The 22,722-nt window shown below is 42.5% G+C and overlaps 1 protein-coding gene across 12 annotated transcripts in view; it reads right to left on the bottom strand.

Moving 5' to 3' along the window:
• The window catches only part of DNAH11 (dynein axonemal heavy chain 11), a 296,073-nt gene that overhangs the window by 128,459 nt on the left and 144,892 nt on the right, over window positions 1-22,722 (bottom strand). For 10 of the 12 annotated variants that reach the window (XM_030550733.1, XM_030550734.1, XM_030550737.1 and 7 more), the window contains 6 exons: window positions 21,862-22,027; window positions 17,060-17,162; window positions 14,341-14,580; window positions 11,271-11,432; window positions 9,334-9,527; window positions 2,338-2,500 (listed from right to left, as the gene is read on the bottom strand). In XM_030550733.1, the coding sequence (XP_030406593.1) occupies window positions 2,338-2,500; window positions 9,334-9,527; window positions 11,271-11,432; window positions 14,341-14,580; window positions 17,060-17,162; window positions 21,862-22,027 (1,028 nt within the window). Of the gene's footprint in view, window positions 1-2,337; window positions 2,501-6,179; window positions 6,335-7,893; window positions 7,924-9,333; window positions 9,528-11,270; window positions 11,433-14,340; window positions 14,581-17,059; window positions 17,163-21,861; window positions 22,028-22,722 lie in introns of those variants that run through there. The other 2 variants (XM_030550744.1, XM_030550745.1) reach the window with 2 other exon arrangements.

Here is a 22,722-nt window from a genome sequence, read left to right as displayed (position 1 = left end):
CTAAAGCCCAAACTGAATTGCAGTTTACACCAAAATGCTATGCTTTAACTCCCCCTGTGTGGACGCTAAGGGCATGAACTAAGGTTCCTAGTTCATTTTAACATAGGCCTTGGCTACACTGGCGCTTTACAGCGCTGCAACTTTCTCGCTCAGGAGTGTGAAAAAAAACACACCCCTGAGTGCAGCAAGTTACAGCGCTGTAAAGCGCCAGTGTAAACACTGCCCCAGCACTGGCAGCCCGGCTCCCAGTGCTGTAAGATAATCCCTACAGGGAGGTGGAGTACCTGCAGCGCTGGGAGAGCTCTCTCCCAGCGCTGGCGCCGTGACCACACTTGCACTTCAAAGCGCTTTGAAGTTGCAAGTGTAGCCATACCCATAGTCATCAAACAGCATGTCAACTAGGAACCTTCTGGTTTGCTCCCACACTGTCTAGATGAAGGAATCAGAGCACAGCACTTTGGGGCAAACTACCATTCACACTCCCATAGTGTGAACTGCAGGGCAGTGTAGAAAAGCCCCAAGTCTTCACTTGAAGCCATTGTCCCCAAATCTGACATCACAATTAATTGTAGAAATGATCAGGGAGACGAGCAGATGATGACGACTTCAGGATACAAGGATTATTTCACACAAACTGAAGAATACAAAAAACAAATTGCTCTATACTTGGAATCCTCCCTAACCAGAATGCTTCAGAGTTTTCCATCAGGTGGCAACAGCAGCTCAGTGAGATGCAAATTCTGCCATTCGAACTTCATGCAATCCTCTTAACTTCTGGTGGTTTCAAATTAATATTCTTCAAATAGGGAAGAAAAGCAGCATAAAAATAAATTCTTGCCATAGGCAAAATCCTGCCTTTTCTATTATATGCTTGCAAGGTTCTATGGATGGGAAGTAGAGGAGAACCCATTATGGGGTGTGTTTTCAGACTTTGTGCTCGTGCTGGGAAGGATGGCTTGGGGGAGGAGTGTGCACTGGAGCCTATCTTACTGTTGTACCTTCCCTTTGCACTTAATAGCCAATGAAGCATATGCTTTGGTGGTTTGACCACTGTCCAAACCGGCAGATAATTTTCTATTTGGGCCATAGTGCACCAACCAGGGTCATACACAGACCCTCATCTAGTACTCTGGCCAGTAGATTTGGAATCTTCACTTGCTGCTCCACAAGGAATGTGGGGGAGAAGAAATTTCATATAACCTCTTCCCCTATTAGTGCACACAGGACTCAATCCCCCAGGTCCTCAGCAATCCAGTCCTGATCCAACAGATCACTTAAGCACATGCTTAACTTTAAGTATATGAGTAGCTCCATTAATTTAAATGGCTCACATGTAATAGAGCAGTGCTTCTCAAAGCCAGTCCACAGCTTCTTCAGGGAAAGTCCCTGGTGGTCTGGGCTCGCTTGTTTACTTGCCGCTTCCACAGGTTCGGCCGATCGCGGCTGCCACTGGTTGTGGTTCGCTGCTCCAGGTCAATGGGGGCTGCAGGAAGGGCGGCCAGCACATCCCTCGGCCCATGCTGCTTCCCACAGCCCCCCTTGTCCTGGAGCAGCAAACTGCGGCCAGTGGGAGCCACGATCTGCCAAACCTGTGGACGCGGCAGGTAAACAAACCAGCCCGGACCACCAAGGGCTTTCCCTGAACAAGTGGCAGCTTGACTTTGAGAAGCACTGTCACAGAGGACAGAATTTTGCCCTGCAATTGTCCATGTGACGGTATTATTTCACTTAATGAGCTTACAACTGATCACCAAAAACTAATACGAAAGGGGATAATTGTAAGTACCATAGTTTTTTACCCAGATCATTGTAGCTTAGAAAATAGCTACTTCTGGGATACGGGGGAGGGGAGGAATTCCCACAGGATTTACGGGAAACTACCAAAATACCATAAAATATGTAAATAGGCGCAAAAGTACTCTTCCATGTACAATTTCTCTGAGCTAAAGAAAATTTTAAAAGCATAGCTGAAAACCAAAGGAACCACAAGTTTTGTTACTGAAAGAAGAGCTGTGAAAATAACTGATTTTTCAATTTACTAGCCAATGAAAAATAACAAACAAATAAAAAATTCATTTAGGGTCGACCCAGAACAAAATTATTTAAATTTTTCAGAGAACTGAAAAAGTTGAAAAAGAAATTAAGTATTTTGTCTGAACCAATATTTTTCAAGTTTGGGGGTATTTTTAACCTTTTTTGGTCTTAAAATTTTTGCCCAGCTCTAATCTCAAGTTGTACTGCCCTTCCTGCACTCTTATTGTCATTAGACAGGTTCCAAACAGCAACTTCTGAAAGTCACTAATTCTTGGGAGAATCAAATATTATTTATTGGTTTACCCTCAAGTCCTGGATCCCATAACCTTTCTTCAGCATGATCTGGAACACGTCAAGGGAACTGATGTATGCGGCCAGCCTAGATAAGCTTTGTTTTCCACTACCGCCTACTCCAATAAGAAGTGCATAACCCCGAGGGGCTTCCAAGATGCGACTAATGCGGCACCTGACAATGGAAAAATGAATACAATATAGATTACAAGGACCATATTAATTCATTTCTAATTTCCCTGGATATTTAATTTAAGGCCAACTATTTTTGTATTAGGCTGCTCCATATACAGGCTATCATCATTTCATCTTTCTATTGCCAACTTTCTCCAATATTTGGGAATCTTGATAGGTAGATGAGATCAATCTTCCTTGCCCAAATAGCATAGATGTAGCTCCATTCCTCTACCGGAATTCACTGGATGTACAACCTTTAGGGTGACCTCCTGTTAAGCAACATTTTAAATGCCTAATCAATGCCTACTGAAGTAAAAAAAATTTCATTTAACGTCAATGGGCATAGATCAGGTGTTTAAGAGCACATCAGGCATTTAGCCCTGGTTTACACTATGAGTTTAGGTCAAATTTAGCAGTGTTAGATTGCTTTAACCCTGCACCCATCCACATGATGAAGCCATTTTTGTCGGCTTAAAGAACTCTTAAAATTGATTTCTGTAGTCCTCCCCGACAAGGGGATTAGTACTGAAATTGACCCTGCTGGGTCAAATTTGGGGTAGTGTGGACACAATTTGGCAGTATTGGCCTCCAGGAGCTATCCCAGAGTGCCCCATTGTGACTGCTCTGGTCAGCATTCTCAGCTCAGATGCACTGGCTAGGTAGATAGGAAAAGCCCTACAAACTTTTGAATTTAATTTCCTGTTTGGCCAGCGTAGCGAGCTGATCAGCACAGGTGACCATGCAGAGCTGATCAGCACAGGTGACTATGGAGTCCCAGAATCACAAAAGAGCTCCAGCATGGACCAAATGGGAGGTACTGCACCTGATTGCTATATGGGGAGACTAATCCATGCTATCCAAACGCCGTTCCAAAAGACCAAATGCCAGAATATTTGGAAAAAAAATCTCCAAGGGCATGGAGGACAGAGGTCAGAACAGGGACCCACAGCAATGCCGCATAAAGACTATCAAAGAACCAGAGAGGCAAACGGCCGCTTTGAGTCAGAGTCCCAGACATGCCACTTGTATGATGAGCTGCATGATATTCTAAGGGGTGCCCCTACAACTATCCCACCCTTGTGCTTCCCTCCTCCCTCACCCCTCCCGGGCTACTATGGCAGTTATCCCCCCATTTGTGTGACAAATTAATAAAAAATGCATGAATTTGAAACAACAATGACTTTATTGCCTCTGCAAGCAGCGATCAAAGTGGGGAGGGGAGGGCGGTTGGCTTACAGGGAAGTAGAGTGAACCAAGGGAGCGGGTTTTCATCAAGGAGAAACAAACACAACTTTCACACCGTAGCCTGGCCAGTTGTGAAACTAGTTTTCAAAGCTTCTCTGATGCACAGCGCACCCTGCTGTGCTCTTCTAACTGCCCGGGTGTCTGGCTGCGCATAATCAGTGGCCAGGCGATTTGCCTCAACTCCCGCCTCACCATAAATGTCTCCCTCTCACAGGTATTGTAGAGCACACAGCAAGCAGTAATAACGATGGGAATATTGGTTTCGCTGAGGTCTACCGAGACAGTAAACTGAGCCAGTGAGCTTTTAAATGTTCAAAGGCACATTCTGCCACCATTCTGCACTTGCTCAGCCTATAGTTGAACTGCTCTTTACTACTATCCAGGCTTCATGAGTCATGGGAGCAAGGGATAGGCTGGGGTAGGTGCAACTGCGTGGCGCTGCTGACTCAGAGAGCAGCCTGAGGCAGAAGCCTCCAGCTAGCATGATATTCCAGGCAGGGCTGAATCTCCATTAGATGAAACTTAAAGAAGAGAATGACCTGGAGTCATTCCCTTTTTTGTCCAGGCGTCCCCGACCGACCTCATCGAGGCCGGCCAGGAGCATCCATGTTTGCCCAGGCACCCCCGACCAACCTAACAGAGGTCGGCCAGGAGCACCCACGGGACGACGACGATGGCTAGCAGTCATATTGTACCATGTGCCATAGGCAAGACAAGGGGATGCTGCTGTGTAGCACTGCAGTACTGCATCTGCCAGCAGCACCCAGGAGACAAAGGGTGACAGTGAGCTGAGCGGGCTCCACACTTGCCGTGGTATGTCAGCTGCAGAAGTAACCCAGGAAAAAAGGCAAGAAACTATTTTTTGCCATTGCTTTCACAGAGGGAGGGAGGGAGGGAGGCGGGCCTGATGACATGTACCCAGAACCACTCGCGACAATGTTTTTGCCCCATCAGGCACTGGGAGCTCAACCCAGAATTCCAATGGGCGGCGGAGACTGCAGGAACTGTGGGATAGCTACCCACAGTGCAATGCTCTGAAAGTCTATGCTAGCCTCACCGCTGACTTAATGCACTTAGTGGGGACACACACAATTGACTGTATCAAATCGATTTCTAAAAAATCAACTATTAAAATCGACCTAATTTTGTAGTGTAGACATACTCTTAGTATAAGGAGATCTGGACCATCAAGACAAAGGGCTTAACTAAATTTTGCTAAAGAATCACTTCATGAAGACATGTTTGAAGATCAGCCTTCAATTTACACCTGACATTTTTAGCTTAGAATTTAAAGAAAGAACTTGGCTGGTTAGCAACCATCCTAAGCCAAGGTGATGTTAAACCACAGACCAAATTGTCAGCTGAAGTCAATGGAGCTGTGCCAGTTTACACCAGATGAGAATTTGGATCAGAATAATCATGATTTAGTTTCATGAGGATCTGTTGGAAGTATTGATATTTTTTTATCCACAGATCAGTGCTTCTAAGAGTTAGAGAGAAAACAGACATTTTATGTTATAAACTGTAATCTAGGTTGAGTTAGTAAAAAAAAGAAAAAAAAAGCTCATTTAAAAAAAATCCTGAAAATTATCTTTTGAAATTTCAAGATTTTCAGTCATCTGATTCTAGGGTTATTACTGTTCAATATCACCATAACAGAGATGTCTGAAGACACCTTGACCTTTTGCCCCACTGAGTACCCTAGACATAGTGTGATAATTTAAACATTGTCATCACACCTGATCATATATCCCATTCCAGAAATCATTCCTGACAACTATTCTTGAGTGGAATTTTTTGAATTAAGCAGTAGAAGGAGATGTGTGTCTAATACGGATATCTCCTGAAAGGAAAACAGCAAACCTGTTAAATCAAGACTGACTGATATGTTGAGCTCATGGGCAAAGCTATCCTTATCAAATCAATGTAGAGACTTGACTTGATTCATAAGAGTAATAGCAACAGGGAAAAAAGTTTTAGAGAATTCAGCTTCAAAAGTACCTTTCAGGGGCTGCTGCTCCTGAGGTTCTCTATGAAGCTCCGCTACTTGCCTGACATACAAAGACACTACTTGCTGTCTCTAGATTTTATCAGTGAGAAGTTAATGGGCTACCAACATTTCAAGAGAAGGCTTCGGCATTCTGATAATCACTTATATCTCCCTATCAGGAGAACTGAGTCTACAACCCTCAAGAAAAAAATCCATTGGATTATTTTTCTAATTTAAACTACTTTTTACTCTGCTTGGGCAGAGATTTCCTTACTGGACTGCTCTATTAAGGATGACTCTCACGGTACCTGCCCCACTGAGCATGTGCTAGATAAAACATAACAGAGAGGCAGAAATACTAGTACAACTTAACAATGAGAAAAAGTTCCATTTTAGAAGTTTTGACTCCACAAGCAATAGGAACTGCATTAGCAAAACTAACCTTTGTCAGCAGGGATCACTATAACTCCCTGGGAATCAAAGTGTTGCACATTAATTGAGAGACTGGGTATATTAGACAGAAGTTCTAAATGGTGAAAAGTAGAAGCTATTTTGAGTCTGTGCTCCACTGACTGAGCAGAATCCTTCCATTAGCTCCTGAAAACAGAAAAATTGCTCAGTTGCCTCCATTGCCCAGGGCTGCCCAGAGTGGTGGGGGGGGGCAAGTGGGGCAATTTTCCCCAGGCCCTGGGCCCCACAGAGACCCCCATGAGAATGTTGGAGACTCCCCCATCCCCCGGCACCTCAAAGCACCATGTCCAGGAGCAGCCCTGGACAGAGCTAAAGCAGCATGGCTCAGGTGGGGCCTGAGCTCCTCCTGCTCAGAGCTGTGTGGTAAAGCAGCAGGGCTGTGAGCTCAGTTCCCGCCGGATCCAGGCCGCTGCAGCGCTGTCCAGGGCCTCTCCTGGACGCAATGTGGTGAGGGTCTGGGAGAGTGGGGAGGCGGGGGTAAGCAGCATGAGGGCTGGAGCCGGGGGGCGGGTGGATAAGGGGCAGTCAGGGAACAGGGAGAGGGCAGAGTTTCGGGGGGGGGGCGGTCAGGGGGTGGGGAACAGGGGGTTGGATCGTGGGCATTCTGGGAGTCTGTCAGGACTTGGTGGGGGGTGGATGGAGTCGGGACAGTCAGGGGACAGGGAGCAGGGGGGATTTGTGGGGGGTGGAGTCCCGGGGTGGTGGCTGGGGGGGGGATCTTGGGGGAGGGCATCAGGGGACAAGGAGCAGGGGGGTCGGAGAGGGGGCAGGGCCAGGCTGTTTGGGGAGGCTGTTCCCTGCCCTCAAGCTCATTCAGCAGTTTGAGGCTTGCAGATAGCTGTTTAACACAAAGAGCCAAGCTGTTATCTTTTCCCTTAAGGCTACCATCCCTTTCACTTCTCAAATGCCAAATTATAGCCTGCATTTAAATTTCAGTGCCATAGGGAGATTCATGTCAGGGGAGAGTAGCTTCATTTAAAATTAGCCACTTTAGATTAACAGTGATAGAGCCAAGAGAGCCATGGGGCAGGGATCACATGAGAAGAGCAATATCCTACACCACCTACCTCCTTCCCAACACTACCAAGGGAGACCCCCCTCCCCTGCATTCCCAGAGGCTCCAGAGGGGTTAATTCAGTGGTTCTCAAACTTTTGTATTGGTGACCCCTTTCACATAGCAAACCTCTGAGCGTGACCTCACCCTTATAAATTAAAAACACTTTTTTATATATTTAACACTATTATAAATGCTGGAGGCAAAGCAGGGTTTGAGGTGGAGGCTGACAACTCACGACCCCCAGTAATAACCTCGTGACCCTCTGAGGGATCCCGACCCCCAGTTTGAGACCCCCTGGGTTAATTTAATTTTAGCACCGTGTCCATTCACATGCATGTGTTATTTTGAGCATTTCAGCTTTCAAAATATAGGCTCATCCCAGACGCTGGAAGAAGCTCAACTGCTCAGTTTGTAGAGTATGTACATAAGCTATACTAACGACAAACCCACACTAACCGTCTCCAGTTTGTGAGGGACCCCATGGAGCCGGTCTCTAGGTAACAGAGAAATTCATGGAGGTTAAGTCCATTAGTGGCTATTAGTCAGGATAGGTAAGGAATGGTGTCCCTAGCCTCTGTTTGTCAGAGGGTGGAGATGGATGGCAGGAGAGAGATCATTTGATCATTACCTGTTAGGTTCACTCCCTCTGGGGCACCTGGCATTAGCCACTGTCGGTAGACAGGATACTGGGCTGGATGGACTTTTGGTCTGACCTAGTATGGCCATTCTTATGTTCTAACCTAAATGAACCCAAAGTTATGGAGACGGATATGAGTCAAGGAAGCCAGCAGAGTATCAGAAACCTGGAAAAATCTCAGGCATTTGGTCACAAGCTGAAGTGGTTCAAAAATTTTGGATTTTTTTTAAGCAGAATTTTTTTTATTGTTTCTTTAAACAAGCAAACACAGCAAGCAGCAAATATTTGGCCACACACTTCTGAAACCCCAAACTATGTTCAGGTTTTGGCAGACTAATTTCAGCTTTTCAATTTAAAAAACCACAACAAGTTTTGAAGGAAAGCAGACATTGTCCATGATTTTTTCTGTTTTTTAAAATCCCCTAGTTTTCGATCCAAAAAAAGTTTTGATGGAAAATATTTGTCCAATGCTTTTAATGAGCAAGTGGGGCAATTTGCTCCAGGCCCCGCAGGGGCCCCCATGAGAATATAGTATTATAGAGTATTGCAACATTTTTTATGGAAGGGGCCCCTGAAATTGCTTTGCTTCAGGCCCCCTGAATCCTCTCGGCAATCCTGCCATTGCCAGTAAACATAACTACTGCAGCTTAACTTGGATCTCAGAAATTGCACTGCAATTTTTTTCCATGATGGATTCCAATCTACAGTCCCATACAAAAAACAACAATAAGATAGAGATAAGGTTGAGAGTACCTATTAGTAACCTAAGGGTAAAACGTATTACAGGTTGTTGTAAGCATTATAAACCAAGGAAACACAGAGTTCAGATTATGCTTACACTGAGATATGGAAATGTGCCGTTAAGGCTCCCAAAATCCCTAAGCTCTGCCCTGTAGTGACATTATACAATACTAACATGATTTTAATGTTTGTTGTCCCAGATTAGATTAGCCTGATTTTTAAAGACTATTGATTTTTTCATATTTCCACCCTCTTTTCCTTAAACACATACTAAATTTCTCAAAAGACCCATTTTGAAAATGATTTTAATGAATAAATTAACGGGTTTACTTGCAATTTCTCAGGAAAATCATTCTGTACTCAAAGGGTAAATGCTGTTCATACAAAAACAAAGAGGTTGAATCCCTGCTTTACAGGTAAACTGGAAGTCAAGCTTAGATATAGAGTCTTGAGCTGCATTTCCATAATGGTATCAGTGATGTTCTCTCACCCTGAACACTGCTGGATGGTCTTCTCAATATAATCATTTTATTAAAAATGCTACTAACCTATAGCGTAAGTGCTTCTACTTAGCAAAAGAGGCAATGTCTTACCCAACAAGTCTCTGATAGCAGTATCTCCTCTAAACCTGACTGTATGGGCTCTGCATAAATAAGTCTTTAAATGGGCTTTTTCAAAAAGTCTACTTACACATGCTGCATGGCATCCTCAAATAAAACTAAGTTCATAGAAGCATTAAGCTCATTGTAGCTTTCTAGAGTCTCTGTAAGTATCTTCCTCAGTACTTTCCATTCCTTGACAGGCATGTAATGAGGGCTGGCTACCCCATTTGCAAAATGGCAATAAATGAGTGGGTGCTGGCGCAGAAGATGATCTTCCACACCCTAGCAAGTGGGGAGAGAAAAAAAATTAAAATGTCCAAAACCATAGGAAATGTCATACATTTAATGGCTAATCCAACAGTGCAGCAAAAGCCCACAATAATGTCAAATAGTTTGCTGGGAAGGTTCAGTTTAGAGCTGATCAAAATTTTTAATCTGAATTTTTTTTTCTGACAATAAACGACCTTCCTTTTTTTTTTTTGCAGAAATTTTTCGTTTTTCTAAATTTTCCAATTTTTCAACAATAAAATAAATGAAACCCTCAAGCCCACAAAAGATTTCCAATTTTTTAGTCATCCCCCCTATCCCCGAAAAAACTATCTGTTTTTCCTCTTCTCAGTCCTTTTTCAGTGGCAAAATGTAAAGGGGAAAAGGGTGAAAGTGTGGGAGGGGGAGAGGGAGGACCCAAAGTGTCAAAAACAGGTTTGTTTGTTTGAAATCTGGGACAGGGTTGGGGTTTTCTTTGGCAAAATCAAGAAAACTGTTTCCCCCCAATAAATACACATGCATTTTTTGATAAGCTCCATTTTTGATAGTCCCACTGCCTTGTCTGGTAAAGAATGGATATATTTCAGAGTAATAAATGTTTTTGAAGAATCACAGCACTATATAGTTAATTCACACTTTGGTATTGGCACCAATACACCCATTTATTCAAGAAGAAACTACAGGCTTTAATATCCAGCTATTGTATCCTGCTGACTTGCTGCTGCACTCCCAATGGAATGTTATGCCATGCCTGATATAATGGACAGCACTAGATATACATTGTTTGTTGTACATGGCATGTTAGGCAAGTGGAGAGATGGTTGCAGTAAAGTTTAATGAAAGGGTTGTTAAAAGAAAACAAAATAAAGTAAGAGGAAAGGGCATATTCCTTGTAATTGCATTGTAAATCAGACAAGAATTTAAGCCTAGAAAATCTAATCTGAAACCATAACCTGTATTTATTTGCAAACTTTTATTATTGTGTATCTAATTATTGTTTATTTTCTGTAAGATTGGCTTATATTTATGGTACTTGCAAATGCCCAGATGACAAAACTGTACATTGTTATAACTAAGTGATCTGATGCCCAAATAAATGCTGAAATTAAAAACTAAGAAAAAAAGAATTTTGTTTTGCACTAAATAGTTGCATACGTTTTGTCAATCAGTCAAACTACTGGAGAAAAACTAATATACAATAAAAATTAGTCTCCCAAGGAAAAAGCTAGAAAGGTATTAAATAAATATTTGTATCACAGTTATGATAAAAAAAAAGATCAAATAAACACCATCTTGTTACCTCAAATACACTCAACTACATGAAGATTCATGACAGTGAGAAGGTCATTGCCTCCATTTTAAGGACGGCCTCAAGTGTTTGCTTAAAGGTGCTAACAACAGTGCAGCAGATACTTGAAAATCCTCACAACTAATCAATCATGAGTGGAGAACTATAGTCAAGAAGAAAATTACCAACTTTGCAGAGATCAGAATTAACGATATCACATTGAAAAAGCTTTACTTATTATGGTCATTGGAAAGCTAGTATCCACTACCACATCAATCAGGCGCTTACTTTTCTTATACAGAAACCCTGCTAGCAGATGACGTTAAAGGAGATATGTTGAATCAGCACATTCACTGGCTGCAATTTCTTGGGCTACACTATAGGATTTTTGTAGTGAATTTGACATATCCCTGAACAACTTTAATTTAATCAACATTGCAGAAGAAAATATTTCCAGTATATAGCCTTACCTCAAAATACTTGTGTGCAGTGTCAATCAGCTTTTTACGGAAAAAATGACAGTCTTTTGGTTCCACTAGTTTATCTCCATAAACACGTGAAGACTCATGAAGCCAAAGACATACAAGATCATTTGGTTCCCTTAAACACTCAGGTGTAGCAAATAAAATTCCCTAAAAACAATACAATACAGCCACATTTTAAAAAATTCTGTCACTAAACAGAAAAAGTAGCCAAACTCTAGAATGCCAGTCAGCTTCTGCTCCTTTAGTTCCTAAAATATGAGTCAACTAATTTCCCTAAAATGCCTTTCCATGCTCATTACATTTTCTTTTTTTTTAGAAATTGATTGTACTAATTGATAGGGGAATATAATTTGTCTTTTGGACTGTAAATTCTTGAATCTGCATTCAAGTCCCTTTGCAGATTAGCAAGGATTGCAGTTTATCAACTCTGAAAAAATTGAAACCATCATCAAACAAATATTCAGTAGACCCTCATTAATCTGCACTGAAGAGAAGGAAGGCAAGTGTGGATCAGTGAGGTGTGAGGACTTGGTGCACGTCAGGATGGAAAGGACAACTAGCACTAGGAGCCCTGTTTCAAGGCATTACTGAGGAAAATCTGAAAGGGGTTGTCTTGGCCAGGAAGAAAGAGAATATTTAGAATGTGTTAGTTGGTTGAGTTGAAGCCATAAACTCATTAATCCAAGCCCAAGGCTTCAACTCAACTACTTAGCACGCACTAAAGTACGACTTGCCTTGTATATGCTAGAATAGAGTGCTAGGTAACTATTCTAAAAATAACACCTTTTTATCATAGTCAAAACAAACCCAAGATGAGATAGCACTTCCCTTTAAGTCCATGTGGATTTGTGATGGGGCACTCACCTCAGGAGGGCCTCCTAGCAACTGGGTGTGGTACTGCAGGCGTTTCCTGCCCCTGTCATGCTCTGTAAGTTGTCAACCTAGCTTGGTAGGCCTTCAGTGGCTCAGCCCTCTGGCCAAATCACATAGTCAACTGGATGAACCCCTTCTAGGGTAGCAAAGAGTTCAATATGTTGTTAGCCTTCACCAGAGTCCTCAGCCCCATCTCTAGGCCCTTTTTAATCCAGTCCTTTTGTTGGGCTTTTAAAGGAGCCTTGCCAGCTTCTCAGGGCTTAGGCCACTTTGCCAGTGGCTGGCAGGGTGGGGGAGAGGAGGTGACCTAGGCCCATCTTCTACATCTGGGTCCCAGCTCAGGGATCCTGCATACAGCAACCATGCACTGCTTCCTTCACTTCGCTGCTCCTGTTCCCCAGGCCTTTTCCCACATAGTCCCTCTCTCTCTCTCTTTTCACCCACACCTCAGGGCTGAAGTTCTCAAATCCTCTTTCTCCTTGCTCAAAGCAAGGACCATCAGAACACGTCTCCTGGTTCTCCCTTGAGTGCCTGTGACCAGAACAGAGCACCTTTCCCAGCTCCTCTGGCCTCAACCAGGAACTGACCTGCTCAGACCCTGCAGCTCCATTTATCTGAGCCTACAGGGTCCTGACTGGCTGCTTCTTCCTGGGGTTGGGTGTGGTAAGACCATGGGACCTCCAGCAGGGGGCCAACAAAGGCCTGGTACACTCCATCATAGGAACATATCACAAGTGTTCCACCTGCCTCAACACAGCAACAGAATCTCACTAGTCCGTGAGTTGGAGGCCTGGCCTACACCTAAACTAAGGCTGACCTTGGGATGCTCAGAATGAGAAAAATGATTACACTCCTGAGAGATAAAGTTAAACCGACCTAAGCCCCAGTGTAGACACCACTAGGTTAAATGGAAGAATTCGTCCATTGACCTAGCTGCCATCTCTCAAGGGGGTGGATTTACTACAGCAATGGTAGCAGACATCTGCACTACAACAACATAGCTGCAGCATCGCAGCTGTGCCACTGTTGTGCTCGTAGTGTAGGCATCCCCTTAGTATTTCAGTGAACTGCAAACACAAAAATCCATTTTCAGTGTGCATTTGAGGTTGACAGCAGTGTGGGTTAGTGAGAGTCCCGTTAATATTTTCAGTACTACTTACCTCTTTCCTGCCTTCTATTTAACTTTTCAGAATTCCAGCCTTGAGCACCTCGCATGAGAATTATTCTATCATGAAATGGGCTATGTGAATTATTACAGGAGTTCGCAAGTTTTCTAATTCACTAAATTGAATTATTTACATCAGTATACCAAGACTTAAGATTTTCCTTGTTACCTTACATGTTAATTCTCATTCCAATAGACAAATCATAGCCTGTAGTTTTGGACGTTACAGATAGTGCTACAGTCTCAGAATGCTAGGTCCTGAAATTCTCCTTCTGTATTTGTAGGACGATGAAAGCCCATATATTACGTCAGACTAGAAAGCACATATTAATGGAGAAAAGTATTCAATACAAAAAAACCTAACTACTTCCTATTTGAGAAAGATTTTGATGACATATGCACAAAACACTCTGAATTGGCTTCTTTACCACAGTGCGTATATTGGGGGGAGTGGTACCTCTTTTCTCTGAGGGACCAGACCCATGCATTGGTTAAGGGAATATTCCAGGGAGAAGCCATCACTTCCCCTCCCCCAACCCACTCCACAAAAACCCCTCAAGCTAGCAGGAGCTAACACAGAATCCAGTTTTCACTCTGGACTCCCATGCACTGATTGGCTGTTTTCTCCATTCCCTAGCCTCCATCTCTTTACTTCAGCCTCACTCCCCCACACTTCTTTGCTTCCCCATCTTCTAACCTTTACGTCCCCTTTCCCTTTGTATTTTCATTTAGACATTTCCCTCCCAACTAAACCTCACCACCACCACCAAAATCATAGCCTTAACATGATGTTTGAAAACCATCACTCCGAGCATTACATCCCTTTCTCCTGCTGTCTGTCTGTTTTGTCTATTTAGATTGTAAACTCTTGAAGGCAGGGACTGTCTGTTACTATTGGGACAGTGCCTAGCGCAATGATTACTCTTGGTTGATCCTAGGCACTACTATAATAAACAAATAATTATTAATAATATTAATAAGTTATGCCTAGAGTGAAAGTCAGTCTATGATACAGACCTGGAAGATGTTAGAGAGGTCTCTTAGGTTAAAGATGTAGTGGAATTTAACCGCAGTTGGCAGAAAATTTTGAACCATAGTTTGATGAAGCCATATTGATGCTTGGATCATGGCTGGAGCATTCTTTAACACTGATGGATTAAAAACATGCCTCTGGAAGTGGAACCCAAGGATCTTGCTATAGATGGTGTTCAGGGCATCAACAGATGGGAAGTTCAGAGCAAACACTGTGAAATGTCTCTGAAAATAAGAAAAAAAAAAAGAAGTGAAGTCAATGACCACTTGATAATTCCAACAGACTGAGGCAAAGAGGCTGACTGCTGTGTGCCACTCAGGGTATGTCTATACTGCAGCTGGGAATGAGCCTCCCAGTCTCAGTAGACAAACTCGCTTTAGCAAGGAATGAGCTAGCACACTAAAAATAGCTGTATGGATGTCACGACTTGGGCTGCAGCTCAGACTCTCAAGCCTAGGGGCTTGGTTGGTCAGACTTCCTGATGTATTCATTGATGTACACCTTGCCTCCCATCCCCCGGCTTCCTTGCATCCTGTGAAAGAACAAGCAGACCAAGGCAGCAGTAATCTTCAACTGTACCTTGGGCCATCTGTCCCTAGTGATTAGAAACAAGAGGACCTCGTCATAGCTATAGAGGTTGCAATGCTGCCGCATCAAGTGATGCCTGAATGGATGATCTGGCAACCAGTGTGTCCTCACCCAGGATGGCCTGGAATTGGGGCCTACATTCTTGTGGTATTGTATTGGTGGAATCTGTTTGTTGTAATATATGACACTGGTGCCTGGTAGTTTGCGATATGGAAGAGTGGGCTGGCTGATGAGATGTTCTTTCTGCTGAAGAGATCTTGTCTTCTAATAGCCTTGCCCAAGAGAGTGGACCGGGGCTGGTGCAGCCTGCTCTGCAAATGCCTGGACCATGACAGAGTTCAGGTTAGGGTGGAACAACAAAAATTCCACTCCCTTGGAGGGCAAAAGTACTTCTCTACACTTTTGGGGGTCAGGGCACAGGTGGCTAGTGTGTGCCAAACAGTCTTAGCAGGACTCAGTGTGGCCTCATTGATCGGGAATGCCACCTTGGAAGGAGCCGTAGAGTGGAGAACATTCAGAAGTTTAAGGGTGAGATGCTGAATCTCTTCCAATGGGATCTCAAAGGTGTCTGTAATCCTCCTTGGGAGGTCCTGGTATTGTCTATAATCCTCCAGGGGCGAGAGACTGGTGCCACTACCTCAACTGGAGATGAAGACAATGCTGTCAGTGGATCCAGTGCTATCAGTGCAACGTGCTCTGATGCAGACTAAGACCTAACCCTTGTAAGAGATCTCTATGGCAATCAGGACATGGAATCTCACTGGTGTGAGGAGATGGATGGGGTGGGGAGAGGATACGTAATCCTATTTTTAGAGGACTTGTGCATGATTTCTCTCTTTTTATGACTGCTTCTCCTTACCCTCCCTCATATCTCTGTTCAGAGGCGTCCTTGGGTTTACTGGAGGATTCCAAGCTAGAAAATGTCAGTGCTGGAGGGACACTACCTAGAGGTTCAGATGGATGAAATGGGAGTGGAAGCGGATCCAAAATGGGTCTCATGGAAAGCTCCATTAGATGCCTGTGGAGTCTGAACTCCCAAAACTGCTTAGTACGAGAGGGAAAGGAGAGGCAGATATCACACTTTGAAGGAATGTGTGATTCAGGACTGGTCTTCACTAAGGGGAGATCAATGCTGCTGCAAATCAGTGGGAGTCTAGTGAAGACCCACTAAATCTATGGCAGAGCACTCTCCAGTCAACTCCAGTACTCCACTTCTCCGAGAAAAGTAAGGAAGTCAGCCAGAGAGCGTCTCCCATCGAGACAGTGCAGTGAAGATGCCAGGGTAAGTCGACCTAAGCTACACTGACTTAGGTCGACTTACCCCGGTAGTGAAGACAAGCCCTCAGAGGTAGTTCAGGCCGCTGTCATGCTGGTCACTCATCAGGAAGTTCTAAAGACAGGACAGGCAGGGTTTGAGGCCAGGAATTCTTGGCATACAAAGAGCTCTGATACATGGGAGAACAAAGGGAGCAGGAAACCTGATCCCCAGATTATCTAAGACTACACTAATAGCAACTATTTAAAATGTGTTTATAGAGTCGATGTTGGAAAGGAACGTTAGAAGGCTACAGACACAGAAAGGTTCCCTCCCAGACTGAGAGCAGTAAAAAGGAACTAGACAGGCAGTCGGTCTGGGCTGTTTCTTATGCCCTCACTTGGGAGCATGAGACAGAGGTGAAAGCAAAGACCAGCAGATCCTGCTGTTGAAGAGTTTCAGGCACAAAGAGCACACGCGCACACACAGGGAATACCCATACGGACCAGCAATCTATACACTTTGATAAAATCTGCTGGTTGGGAGCACAGAGCTGCTATTGGCATCACTAGGAGTTCAAAGTGAGAAAAGAGACTGACCATATCCAAATTACAGATGGCCCCCAGGTTACACAAACCTGACTTATGCAAATCTGCACGGAACGGAACGCTTGCGTAAGTGGGGGAGCATTTGTAGCCGAAGGCAGCCTGCCTGCCGCCCTCACGGCGACCAGCAGAGCGTCCCGTGTGGCTTGCCGCCCCAGGCACGGGCTTGGCAAGCTGGTGCCTGGAGCCACCCCTGCATCTAACATATTAAATAACAAATACAGGGTTACTATGATATAGTACTTGAAACCATACCTGGAGTCGAGGGTTGATAGTGAAATTGCCAGCAGTTGGATTCATACAAGCAACATATTGACAATTATGTATTTCTTTTACAGTTAACTTCTGCCTATCATACCTAGAAGATAGAAAATATAACTACTTTAGTTTAAAATGATTGATAATTACTGTTAGCGCATCATAGGTAGTGCATGGCTTAGTGCTAATTGGAAGATAGAAATTCTGACATTTCAAAATTTGTTTTTGTCCTGACTCAGGATGAAAATTGCAATTCTGAATTTTGTGTAGAGGAGAAATTCTGAAAAAACAATGATTTGGAAACAACAAAATGACCTTAACAAAATGTTTCTTTTAGATAATGAAACAATCTATATCTATATATAGTAGAAATAAAATGAGAGAGTAATAGAATGATAGAAATAGAAGGCATGGAAGGGACCTCAAGATATCATCAAGCCCAGCCCCCTACAATGTGGCAGGACCAAGTAAACCTAGAACACCCCTCGCAGGTGTTTGTCCAACTTGTTTTTAAAAGCTTCCAGTGAGGGGGACTCCAAACCTTCCTTCAAAATCTATTCCAGACCTTAAATACCCTTTATTGTTAGATAGTTTTTTCTAATATCAAACCTAAATCTCCCTTGCTGCAGATAAGCCCATTTCTCCTATCTTCAGGAGACTGGAGAACAGCTGATCACTATCCGCTTTATAACAGCCCATAACATATTTGCAGACTTATCAGGTACCTCCTCAGTCTTCTTTTCTCAGGACTAAACATGTCCAGTTTCTTAATCTTTCCTCATAGGTCAGGTTTTCTACACCTTTATTTTTTTGTTGCTCTCTTCTGGACTCTTTCCAGTTTGTCCATATTTTTCTTAAATTGTGGTGGCCCAGAATTGGACACTGTACTCCAACAGGGGCTTCACCAACACTAAGTAGAATGGGACAATTACCTCCTGTGTCTTACATACAAAGTACTTGGTTTTGATTTGAAATTGTTTCAAAATTTCCTCTTTGAAAATTTCATCAAAATCAACCTAGTCTTGTGAAACATTCTGAATTTGACAAAACTGCATTTTCCAACAGAAAATTGTTCCATCTAAAATATTTTAATCAGCTCGAGCATGACTCTTTACAATATAGAGAGGTCCCAGCACCCAGTCTAACTTGGACAGATATAGTACAGTACAATTAAGGAGGTGGAATGAGTGTGGGAACACAACGAGTATGTCTACGCTGCAGCAGAGCGAGCCTCCTGGCCCAGGTAGGCAGACTTACGGTAATGGGATTTGCACTAGCACACTAAAAATAGGTGTGTGGACATTGCACTACTAGTGGAGACTCAGGCTAGCCACCCCAGCTTGGACCCAGGGAATAGGGTGAGCTTGAATTCAGACGGCTAGCTCGAGTCTCTGCTGGTGCTGCAACATTCACACAGCTATTTTTAGCGCACTAGAGCAAGCTCCACCACTACAAGAAGTTTGTCTACACGGGCTGGGAGGCTCACTCCCACCTGCAGTATAGACATACCCCCAGAGCCTTTGTAGAGTAAAAGTAGCTAAAATTAGCAGGTTTCATCACAGACAGACAGTCAACAATATGCTTGGCACATAGGAAGAGGAAAGTTGGTGCATGTGCGGTGCACCGTGAAAACAGGTATCAAGCGTATTTGACAGAAAGCAACAAAAGGCAATAGGTGTGATTAGAAGACCACATCTTGGTTTTAGCAGTATGGCCCAATGAACTGGGCATGAGACAAGGAGTCAGGAAACCTGGATTCGATTCCTGGCTCTGCTATTGGCTCACTGTGTGACCTGGGCAAGTCACTTAGGCCACTTTTTTCCAAAGTTAACATTGGATACGTTCATTTTTGATACTTTAAGTTTTCCAATTTAGGCTCTCATTTTTAGAAGTGAATAGCACTCATATTTTCAAAAAAAGGCAGCTGCTCCATGACTCTTAAAATCAGGCACTACGTATCTGAACTTAGGAACTCAAAACTTGAAGCACCCAAAATTAGATTCTGTTTTGAAAATTTTGGTACAAACATCTATGTATCTCACTGGATATAAGTATTATTACTATATTCAGCATTACAAACAGCACAATATTCAAACATCCAATATGTGGTGATGATAGTATGATAAATTGTATTTATCTAGTTCCTTTAAACTTCTTATATACACTCTGCCCATTAATCTATCCCCACTGGGATTACAATTAACATTCCAAACCTCTGGCATCTTCCAGCAGCCACCAATTTAAAAGTAATAAAACAAACCAAAACACTTATAAGCTTTTCTACTCAAGAGTAATGCTGCCATTGCAAATTTATGACAATAAATCCTTTACCTTTTATCATACAGTCTTGCATTGTCCTTCTTTCTCATATAAGCCCTGATCTTGCCAGGGTTTACATACCTGTCTAACTTTAAGCACAAGTAGTCTCATTTAAATCAATGTGACTACTCACATACATGAGATTAAGTCCTTTTCTGGACTGAGGACACAGTGCTGAGCACTTTGCAGAATCAAGCCCTAAATAAGATAGACAGAGAAACAGAGACAGACAGATGCAAACTTAAATAAATAAAAATAGGAGATATACCAATCTCCTAGAACTAGAAGGGACCTTGAAAGATCATTGAGTCCAGCCCCCTGCCTTCACTAGCAGGATCAAGTACTGATTTTTGCCCCAGATGCCTAAGTGGCCCACTTCAATCACTGAACTCACAACCTTGGGTTTGGCAGGCCAAAGCTCAAACCACTGAGTTATTCCTCCCCCCTATATTAGAGGAGGTACATATAGCATCCCACTATAGTTAATGTAGAATGTCAACTTCCATTTTAAACCTCCTTATTCAGCTCCTCATTACCATTGTCAAATTTATTCTGGGCTGAAGTTTTCCACACTTGGTCTCATGCCAAAAGGGGCGTGGGATGTGTTTTTAAAGTCTGAACAAATTGCATGCAGTCATTTGGAATTATCTAAGCATTTGAAAAATGTACCTTTTTCATTTACTCTGATTAGAACTCAGATAAGTACACTCTGGTTTAGGATTAATATACCAGATATAAATGTTCAAATCTTTAAAATTACTAAGTCAACTTTCTCCTAACACAGCTTGTTCTATAGAACTGAGACTTTTTTAAAAAACCAAGCCAAGTTTAAAGAAGATAGCTTCAGTAGCTTTAAATGTTCATAATATTTAAATCAGAAACAAGGAAAAATTTCTAAAAACATATTTAAAGCTAGGGCAATTTATAAACTGCGGCAGGTGGCTCTAAAAAGTATTAGGTTTCTGAGTTGGAACTGATTGAGTTCACTGAATTAGTGATATCTCAGACTTAAATCTTCACTTTCCTCTCTGCTTGTCTTTTCCCCTGAATAGCTGAAGATATTCAGAAGACATCAGATGTCATTTCTGAGTACACTATATTTCTTCCTATGTCCTTTACTGAGTTAAACTGAATCTACTTTAAAAGACTTGGGGATAGCACAGATACTAACACGTCATCCCAGCCCCAGCTCTGATGACAGTCCTTACAAAGAACATGAGCCAGGAAAGAAGAGAGACACACAGGCTGTCAACAAACTTCCCTGTGCTGCATAGTTCCCGAGGGACATATGTCCCTAACTCCCTAGTAGGGAGAAAGAACAAATAATTAAAAATGTAAATATATGAAAAAAAAAAGTGTCCACATGGTGAAGGAGAAGGAATTGAGATGGCACATTAACTCTTTCAATACCACCAAAATATATATACACTTGTGTGCGTTGTCCTGGCAATAGCTTTTTAACGGAATGTTTGTTTGTTCATTCATCAGTTCACTTGCTCCCTCCCTACTCAGGTCTGTTACAATAGAGGAAAGCATTCTCTGGGTGTCTCTGGTAAGTCAATCAGCAACAAGAACAACTAACTTAAGGTACCCTCCTACACGAAAGAAGTAAAAGGCAAAACTAAACCTGCCCCAGTGGGACAGAAGAAAGAAACAGTGCAAGACGACACAATTTTTCCTTTAATTTTGGATCAGCCTCATCTTCATTTTTTAAATGGTCTTTTGTAGTTAAACACTCTCGATATTCTGAATTAAGCTCTTCAGGTGAGGGACTATTTGTTCTGTGTTTGTACAGCACCTTACACAATGGGGTTCTGGACCATACTGTGGCTCCTTGGCATTACAATTATTATATTATTAAAGGTCTGAACACATAGATGTTCCCCCCTCTAGTTCTAGAGCTCAGACTAGAACCTATCAAAGCAGTTTTAATGGATACGACAGAAAATGGAGAAAAACAGAATGTAATGAAGGGTTCACAAGAATTCGACCAAATAAGCTAAAGAACAGAGTGAAATTAGTTTAAGCAGTTAATTATAGTTATACTGTGGAACTCACATCTGCATGATATAATCAGGGCAAGGAGTGTAATAGGATTTTATAAAAAACAACAGACGTTTATATGAACAACAAAAATATAATCTGCAGTTACACAAGCAAGGATAAACATTTTTTGGGGTTATCAACACTCATGCTTTAGAGCAAAGTCAATCACTGATTTCCTGGAGTTAAGAAGCAGCTTCCTCCACAGCCAGCTATGGCAAAAGGATATAATACATATTCCTTTGCTCCCAACTCTGCCACTATAACCATCACAATAATAAAACAATTTTCCTGCTCTATGGAAAATATAAAGTAAAACTAACTTAGAAATCTAAAACTTGTGCTAATTCTTTCTTTGTCATAGGAAGAATTATTACAGATTTTAGCCCATAACAATAAAATTTTGATTTACCACAAAACAAGTAGTAATTGCTTACCAATGTCCATAGTCTATGTGCTGTCGAATCAGTGTGTGAGGCTGAACTGTTCCATACACATCCATTTCAGGCATGTTCATATCATCAATAAAATAAATTAACTTCTTGTTTCCTACAGGACCGTAGTTACGGCCAGCTTTTTTCTCTAAGCTTTTCTCAAGAATCTCTAAAATGTTATGAAGCATACGACAAATAGTTATAATACTCAAAAACAGTGCAGAGACTAACAATCAAAAATGCATAATTAATTCACTCAGGGAAAAATTAAATCACTTAGACTCAGATTTTTAAGCAGCTAGTTGATTTCCCTGGGAGTTAGGCACACTGGCACTTTTGACAATCTCATTAGGTGCCTACCTACCTCTTTAGGTACCTAACTACCTTTAAAAAGCTGGCCATTAGGTCCCAGTCATGCAAAGTGCTGTATGTGGGCAGACTCCTGCACCTTGTGAGGAAACTTATTGAAGTCAATGAGGTTCTGCGCAGGTACAGGGTCCATCTATGCAAATCACTTTGTAGGACTACAGCATAAAAGAAACCCAAATTTTCCATGAGGGCCATTGGAAAGAACATGAAGTTGACAGAACGAATAAACCAACAACTAGCTGCGATGTTTTTGAAAGGCGTGTTAGAATTGCAGGCTGTTCCCTTAAAAAAATTAAAGTGTTTCCTGGTCCTGCTTGCAGGCTACAGGGCTCTGTAGGAAAGCATACATTCAGAGTCAGTCTGGAAAGAGCCAGCTAACAGTAAGGTAGGGTGAGTTGTACTTCTCTGTCTTATGGGACAGCTTGCTTCCCTTCTCTCTGTTTTGGTTGTGTGTGTTAAAATTCTAGATTCTAAGAATAAAAGTAGTGTTAGATT

This window comes from Gopherus evgoodei, chromosome 2, assembly GCF_007399415.2.
Source record: "Gopherus evgoodei ecotype Sinaloan lineage chromosome 2, rGopEvg1_v1.p, whole genome shotgun sequence".
Lineage (NCBI taxonomy): Eukaryota > Metazoa > Chordata > Testudines > Testudinidae > Gopherus > Gopherus evgoodei.
The sequence above is the reverse complement of the archived record's forward strand: the minus strand, read 5'-3'. Positions and strand labels throughout refer to the sequence as shown.